At 32.9% G+C, this 8,656-nt stretch overlaps 1 protein-coding gene across 1 annotated transcript; it reads right to left on the reverse strand.

Moving 5' to 3' along the window:
• Positions 1-971: 971 nt before the first annotated feature.
• Positions 972-8,377, reverse strand: LOC130737413 (flavonol synthase/flavanone 3-hydroxylase-like). Its single transcript, XM_057589174.1, has 3 exons — positions 7,810-8,377; positions 2,091-2,418; positions 972-1,460 (listed from the first exon to the last, which is right to left on the reverse strand). The coding sequence occupies exons 1-3, from the start codon at positions 8,289-8,291 to the stop codon at positions 1,200-1,202; spliced, it is 1,071 nt and encodes a 356-aa protein (XP_057445157.1). The 5' UTR covers positions 8,292-8,377; the 3' UTR covers positions 972-1,199.
• Between the last annotated feature and the right edge of the window lie 279 nt (positions 8,378-8,656).

Below are 8,656 nucleotides of genomic sequence, written 5' to 3' on the forward strand. Positions count from 1 at the left end.
CGGTTTTAGCCGGATCACGGTTTCGTGGGTCGGTCTTAACTGGTTTTGAAAACATTAAAAAAAACATGAATAGAGCATAGAAGATGAACATAAATCAGAAATCATTGATAGAGAAACGAAAATAATGTTACAGATTTTGCTACAATGATACAAATCTTTCGATTTCATCTCTTCTTCTCACTCGATCTTCATCTCATCATCTCTCGACCAGATCTGGATCTAGGCGAGGTGGCATCTCATGTGTGAGAGAGAGGAATGAAATCATCAGAGGCAAGGTGGAGCAATGCGATTTCGAGCACATCCATTGAAGATTTCGTATGAAAGAGTGGGAGAAGGAGAAGTAAAAGCTAGAATAGTGGTGGGTGGCGGCGATGAGAGGTTGAGAATGGAGCCACCGCACTCTCTGTTTGGGTGCCAGTGGTGGTCACGGATAGCTGGTTGGCATGGTGGAGGAGGCTGGTTGGCATGGTGAGAAGTGGGGGTGGAGGCTGATTTGCAATGGTGGTGGCGGCTGGGAGGCTCAATGTGTATACTAGGGTATTTTGGGAGAGGATAGTGAGTATTTATATTATTAGGTTAGGGTTAGTGGGCTTGGGTTTTTTTTTAGTTTATTAAAACTGGTTCGGTCGTTTGGTGGTCAAATCGGAACCGACCGGTCCAGACCACCAGAAATCGATTTTTTCAACCGAAAAACCTGTTTTCCGGCCCGACTGGACCGGTTTTGCAAAAAAAAACGCGGTTTAAGCGGGTTCGGTTCGGTCCAGGTCATGTTGGACAGCCCTATGTGCTTGTGTTTCATTTTTCTGGCTCTTGTGTTTGTTTACTTTTTGTATACCATGAGTGTGGCGCCCCTTGTGCCTATTTATATTATTTATTGCTTAACAAAAAAAATTGCTCGTGGCATTGATTAAAAAATATACAAGGAATGCTTAATAAAATTAAAAATATAAAGACATTATGGCACAATAATATTTTTAAAGCGAACTATATATAAATAGCCGTCATTATAAGAGTTCATGGAAAATGGCTTCAGAAACTCACATGAGGTGGCATTATAATATTCATAGGCCATGAGCTGGCTCCTTATTTAAGATCATAATACATAATTATCGGTTGACACAACATCTTATTCATATTTTCATGCTCCTTTTCCAGACCCGGCTTCTTGATCATCACAGCACCATTGTAAAATGCCGCATCTAATTATTAATCCTGAAATGATGAATTTGGATGTTCTCCACATCAAGTTTCATGAAGTTGCTACGCTTCCTCGTAGCTAAAAACTTTCCCCAATTGTAAGGCCTGTATTTGGGAGGGTTTTGTTCATCTGTAAGCTCCTCCAGAGGCTGCACATTGGTGTAGTGTGCAGGGAACAGAAAGAACGGGTATGAAAGCCTTGCCTTATCAGCACTCAGCATCACTCTATGCTCAACACTCTCATATGCGTCATTGCACCAAACCTGAGGGAAACAATTATCTCTACCAATGTTACACATAATGGGTGCGAATTTATCCGGCAAGGCGGCAAACACAAATAATGATAGAAGGTGCTCATTAAAGCTGCTCCGTGTGAACTCAGAAAGATATGTTTCACAAATTAAAAGAACTTCTTCATTACAAATTGATTTTAACTCATCATAAGAATAAGAATAACTGAATAAGAACTATATTGTGTTTTCAAATAAATAAAAAAACTATATTGTAAATAACATGTACAAAAAAGAAAAATCTAAGCAACACTCTTTTCTTAACCCTTTTTCTTTCATTGGTTGTAATTGATGTGGGTATGTTCCCCACTTGAAATTTAGTGAGATCCACATAAATTTCAATTAATTAGAGAGTGTGGCTAACACTTTTGTATACTGAAAAAAATCTTATTCCGTTAAGACAGTACGTCTATATTTATATCTTAAAAGTAATTTTATCTTGCCATCTAAATATATTTTATTTTAAACTAACTTTTCCAATACCATTTTCAAACACAAACTTAGTGGCTTAAATTCAATACTATAAAATTTAATTGTAATAAATTTAAGTTTACTAAACTTAATTTTACGAAAAATTTGGAGAGGTAGATGAAATGGACGTACCTGAATTACGTCTCCAACATTGATGATATAAGCATCAGGTAAGGGCTTGACCAGAACCCATTCACCATCAGATTTTCTCCTCACTTCTAACCCAGGAACTTCATCTTGGGCTAGAACCGTTAAAGCACCAGAATCCTTGTGACGACCACACCCTAAAACAAGGTCAGGGTTTGGGCATGGTGGATAATAGTTAAGCCTAATCCAGCTTGTTTGGTCCTTGAAGAACCCATGAAATTGCTTTGGGGGCAGGCCCAAACTCATGGCAATAAGCTCCATTAACTTGAGTGCTAGCTTTTCCATGTGATGAGCATATTCTTGGAAGGTCTCTCTATATAATCAAATGTCAGAAATTTAAATATGATCAATAAATCTCACAATGGGAAAGATTTTGATTGTCTCTGAATAAAAAATTAATTTTAACTGTCTAAAAAGGATATTTTTTAATATAAGGTGATTTGTGCTTAGTTACGCTAATTAATATAATTTTTTTATGTTCTCTCAAATCTATTATAAGAGAATTTTCGGAAAAGTTAATTAAAATAGTTTTTTAAATAATATTTTTTAAATAATATGATTTTATCTTTTTCTAAAAAAGAGTGATTTTTTTTTCGAAAGTAAAATGATATTATTGAAATGAGACAAGTACAAGTACCTGAGGACAACCCCTCATTAGGTAGGACACAACTACACAAACCGCCCCACATAAGCCAACAAACCTTCCCCTTAAAAGGCCAAGTATAGAGATTGTGCCTCATTAAAACCTTACTAGGAAAAACCAATGGGATAAAAACCAAGTGAAGGAGAAAATAGTGATTTTTTAAAAAGTTAAAACAAACATCTTAAAAATTGTATAATTTAAAAATAAAATTTTTCTTTTAAAAATAAGTTGAAACAAACACACCCCAAATATCTTTGGTGTAAAATATCTTTACCGTGACAATAATGTCACATATTCAAAACAATTACATTCTAGTTAAATTAAAAGTTTGTTTAACAATCAATCATTAGAGTATGTATAAAAATATTACACCGTCAAATACAAAATCCTTATAATATACTCTTATTATGTTTAAAATCAATCTTCAAAGTTATTCAAAAAAAAATCAATCTTCAAAGAAAATATTTTAATAAACACATAAAAAATTTCTATATACAAAACTAAAATTTAAATAATATCTAACCTTCAGTATTAGCTTTGTCTATTGTAAACTAATAAAAGTTATGGTTCATAATATAAGTTAAAATAATTTCTCCAATACTTATAATACATCGTTCATTGGATAGAAGTTATAGAACTGCCCATGAACCTTAATGATTAACAAGATTATTTATTTTTTTCTAACTTTCTATAATAAAGTACAAGTGTACAACTAGCTATCACTAGGTGTGTGGCGACTTTTTTTTATCTTTTGATGCCATGTTTTACTTAAGTCTTAACAACAAAAGATAATATTCATTAACCGATAAAACTTCAGGACAAACCCTCCCAAATGAGTACAAGAGATCAAAATCAAAACCTACCACCATAAAGCTCAAAGCTCAATAATGATGCAATATTTTATAGGTAACATTAAATATTAATTATTTAGTGGAATTATCTTACGTAGATACTTATCTTTCTAGATTTACCCTCTTTATGTGTGTTGTGTGCGTGAGAGAGAGCAATGATTGATATATAATTTGGTTCAATGGATTCAATACCACAATTTCTTCTAACTTTATGTTTGGCAGGTCATTTCAAATATCTTAAACTTTATTTGATTTATTTAAAGCTTATTTAACTAGTTTAATTTTTTTTAAAGTATTTAAAAAAGAGATTATTTAAATAATTTAAAGCTTTTTTAATAAACTTGGTCTCGTCACTTGGTCTCGTCCGCCGGCAGGTACTTTTAAAATCAATTTTGATGCTTCTCTACAACCGTCTCATGAGGCAGGCTTTGGATTCGTGGCAAGGAATAGGGATGCAGAAGTTTTAGCTTCAGCAACAATGGTGATGGGACCAGTTTTAACTCCGATTTTGGCGGAAGCTCTCTCTTTGCATTGGGCTCTTGGTTTAGCACAAGAGTTGGGATTCCGGAGTGTTTGTTTTGAAACAGACTACCTAGCTCTTCCGGAGTGTTTGCGTTGGGCTCTTGGTTTAGCACAAGAGTTTTGGAATAATTGCTATTCATTTTTTAACATAAAATTCTAAAAAATATTTTATTAGTTTAGATGAATATAGGATTATTATTAAATTAAAATATGCGGTTATTTTTTATTCTATTTCATTTGATAAACTTTTGAAACTTTAATGTATGCATTTCAAAACCAATCATAAGCATGCAATAATGTAGGAGGAATAATATCTTTCTTTTTAAACTTTAATTAAAACAAAAATATTCTTTCATCTAGTAGAATTCAATTGAATGACACTGTAAATAAGTTTACAGTAACAGTGCACAAAAATTTAATAATTTTTTGAGATTAATTTCTATGCACCGACGGTGTAAATAAGTTTTACACCATCATTCAATCACATTCCTCCATTTTGTTAGCTTACAATTAATTTTGAATTTAGGAATATCTAAAAATAGGAAATGGAAGGTTGTGATTGAATGATGGTGTAAAACTTTTTACACCGTCGGTGCATAGAAATTAATCTCTAATTTTTTTAGCTGTTTATTTGCTTAATTTTGATGAACTACATGGACATTTGATCTTTCATACTATATCAGTTTAACTAGTTATCTATCTTTTGATGTACCAAAAAAAAATTAATGAGTTACATAGTTTATTACCTTAATTAAATTAAAAATTTATATTCTAACATGACAAATAACAAGAAGTGTCAAAGTTTCTTTGTGATCATTAGGTGGGGTTTGTAAACTCTGGAGGAGCAGGTTTTGATCAGATGTTGGTTCTGTTTTTGCCGGATTTATGGCTAATCAATAATATATATGAGTTTATGTTGTAAAAAAAAAAAACAAGAAGTGTAAGGATTTTTACATTTACGATGTAAATACAATAAATCTTGGATTTTTTAATTTTATATTTAATTTCTCCAATATGTTTTGTGACTGATCATTCTCTTCGTCCTTACACCGCCACCAGGGGGTGTGTTTCGCTCATGGTGGATGGCTCCTATAGTGCGGTTAGTGGTTGTATGGGAGTGGGAGGCCTTGTGCGTGATTCTGCAGGCTTGTGGCTAGGAGGTTTTTATGTTGGGAGTAATGGAGGAGACCCTCTGTATGCAGAAATGAAAGCACTGGCAACGGGATTGCGATATGTTTGGAAGAAGAATTGGCGGAAAGTTGTTTGTGGATCAGATTGTTTGGAGATGGTTCGTGCAATCGAGAAGCGTGGCGCGGAGTTTCATCGGTATAGTACTGTGTTAATGGATATCCTTTTGCTTCTCTCTAGGAATTGGGATGTTAAAATTGGTCATGTTCAGCGAGAGGGAAATGCTCCAGCAGACTGTCTAGCGGGTATTGGTGCCAGGCTTCAGTGTGCTGCAATGGATTTAGATTCTCCTCCTGAGGAAGTAGTGCCTCTTCTCCAGAAGGATTTAGTTGCTTTGTAGTTCTTGTTTTTAATTTTCCTATGTACCAAAAAAAAAATTCTCTTCGTCCTTATTATAAGTCACTTTTATTTAATTTATTAAAATTAAAAAAAATAATTAAGATTAGTTAATACTCTGTAAATTTGGTAGTAATTTGTTTTCGTTATTTAATAACTTTCCTAAATTTCGTTAAATTAAAATTCTCTCTCCATTCTAAGTGTAATTTTTTAAGATTATAAAAAATAATTAAGATTAGTTAATACTCCGTAAATTTAGTAGTAATTATTTTTGGTTATTTAATAACTTTCCTAAATTTCCCTATATTGAGTTCAAAAAAATTTTCCCTATATTAAAATTCTCTCTCCATATTTACATTCCTTTATCTAAAATTTTGGAAAGTAGAAAAATTATTTCAATGTAGAGTATTAAATATTAAATATAAAAGTAAACATGAAAACAAAAATTAAAGCTTAATAGATATTGTAAAGTAATTTCTTTTCTAGGACAAAAGATATATAGAAAAAATGACTTTTAACAAGGGAGTGAAAGTATTTAATTTTCTAATTGTTATGGCATAAAAACAGTATTTATAGGCCTAATAAACTTAGAATATTTAAATAATTAATTAAATTGGCGCTTATAAAAAATATTAGTTAAATATGGTTTTCCGATAAAAGAGTTAAATGAATATACACTAACAATGTAAAGTTTATTCACACAGACAACCAATTGATATCCGCTAAATCAGAAAGTATATTTTTGTATTAATTAAAAGAGTTTAATTTCTATGCACTGATAGTGTAAAGTTTTTTACACCATCAACCAATCAGATTTCAAGAATGTGAGAAAATCTCTATTTTTATTTTATTTCATTAGTTGAGGTGGCACATCCTTGAAATTTGATTGTTTGACAGTGTAAAAAAACTTTACACCGTCGGTGGATCATCCTTTTTCTCTAATTAAAATTTAAAGTAAATGTAATAGATTCTCTCACATGTCATACTGTAATTGATTGTTAGTGTAAAACTATTTTACACTGACGATGTATATCAATTAAACTCTAAAAATAAGTTAAATATATTTGTGATCTCTCTAATTTTTAGGTCAATAAAATTTAGTTACTAGCGGAAGCAAAGTTGCATTTTAGTTTACAGTTTACACTATTAGAGAATTGTTTTATTTTAGTCATTGTCTAAATGTAAGCTCAAGCAAAATACTCGCATTTGAGCGCCTACGTTGTATGCTACACCATATGCCAAGAAGATTATGTGATGAGAGACATCTCTTGATAGACTAAAACCAAATTTGAAGAATTTTAATGTGAAAAAAACCTTATTTATTCTAGAAAAATTGATTTTCTCATCTACTTATGCCAACTTTGAGGACCATTCAGCAACTCTTGCAAAGGAGTTGGAGGGTTAATTTGGATAACATTTCTAGAGAATGTAATGAACCGGCGGATTGGTTGGCGAAGAGAGTAGCGTCTTCTCCTTTGAATCCTTGGTGCGTGATTGAGACTCCCCCTTGGGACTTAGAAATCCTAATCTTGAGGAATCGCTTGATCTCGTTGTAATTGTTTCTTTATTGTTAGTTTTTCGATAGAACAAAAAAAAACACTCTCCTCCCAAGATCCACCCCTCACCCAATTCCATCATAACTACCCACATGAGCGCCAATTTTATCAAGCTCCAATAATGAAAATTCAATATTGAGTAAATATAGAATAGTTATATTCAAAATTTGACAAATACCACTTTCCTCATAAAATATTACAATACTTTTGTAGTGGCTAGAATTTTTAAATCTTCTCGTAATTAACATTTTCTAAATTGAATGAGTGCAATTGAGCTTACTACAAGTTTGGAAACCTTGTAATTGATTTTAAAGTCAAAATTATATATGTGGAAACGTTTAAGCATATTTGGATTAATTAATATTCAGAATCAATTTCACCTAAAATTTATTCAGAGAAACTTTTCTCAATTATATTATTGATTGATTTTGGTTTTATAACTTTTAGTACTTTTTGAGTGTTATCATTGATTCTGGAAACATATAACTTGCTATTAGTTTGGCTTTTCAAAAAAAAAAAAAACATGCTATTAGTTTGTCGGGCCCAATTTGTGCAGGGTTGAAATTCAAAGGGAGATGTTATGGATTATACTCATCAAATTAAATTACCTCATCTCTGGGGGGAACTCTGGCCACTGATTGTACCACTCAGTGATCTCCTTGTCATCAGGGTCAATTGAAGCTGGGATCAAGGTGGGTTCCTCCATAGTAAAATCAAACACTTCCTTCCAATCCCTAACATTTTTGGTATGCTCAGTCTCATAATATCCCATCACCTTCACAATATCCCTCCTCACTTTCTTCTTCTCCTCCAAGTTCTGAGCAAAGAATTTTTTCCCAACTGATTCAATCCTCTGCTTGCTCTCAAGAGGAGCTCCATGATTGATCACCTGGAAGAACCCCCACTCCTTGCATGCACTGCCCACTTGCCTCACAAGCTCTTCAATGGCTGAAGGGTCTGTGTTGGAAATTGCATCATCTGATGATAACAGAGGGGACATGTCAATCACAGGGATTCCTTCAGCTTCTATGACACTGAGCTTGGGTCTGTGCTCTGGTGCCTGAACGAAAGCTGGATCAATCTCTCCCATTGTTATGGAATTTCTTGAGAAATGAAATCAGTGACAGTAACAAATTAAATTTGGAAGCTAGAGTTGTATAGGCTGTGTCTTGTTGGTGTTGGGATCCAATCATTATATAGAAAATGAAATTAATTAGACACTTGTTTTTTTGTCATTACTTGGTGGCTGAAATTACCGGTAGATGATATTAACAAGGTGAACTTTTCACAGATATATTATAGGATTAATTTACGTCTTGACTAATAGGCGAAGTTTGAAAATAGTTACTCGTGGGACTAAAATTTGATTTTAGTCTCTATTTTTATTGAAAGCTACCCAGTTTTGGTCCCTGTTGGAGGTGGTGATTCAGTGACCTTATCAGATGACTTTACCGG

Source organism: Lotus japonicus, chromosome 2 (genome assembly GCF_012489685.1).
Source record: "Lotus japonicus ecotype B-129 chromosome 2, LjGifu_v1.2".
NCBI lineage: Eukaryota > Viridiplantae > Streptophyta > Magnoliopsida > Fabales > Fabaceae > Lotus > Lotus japonicus.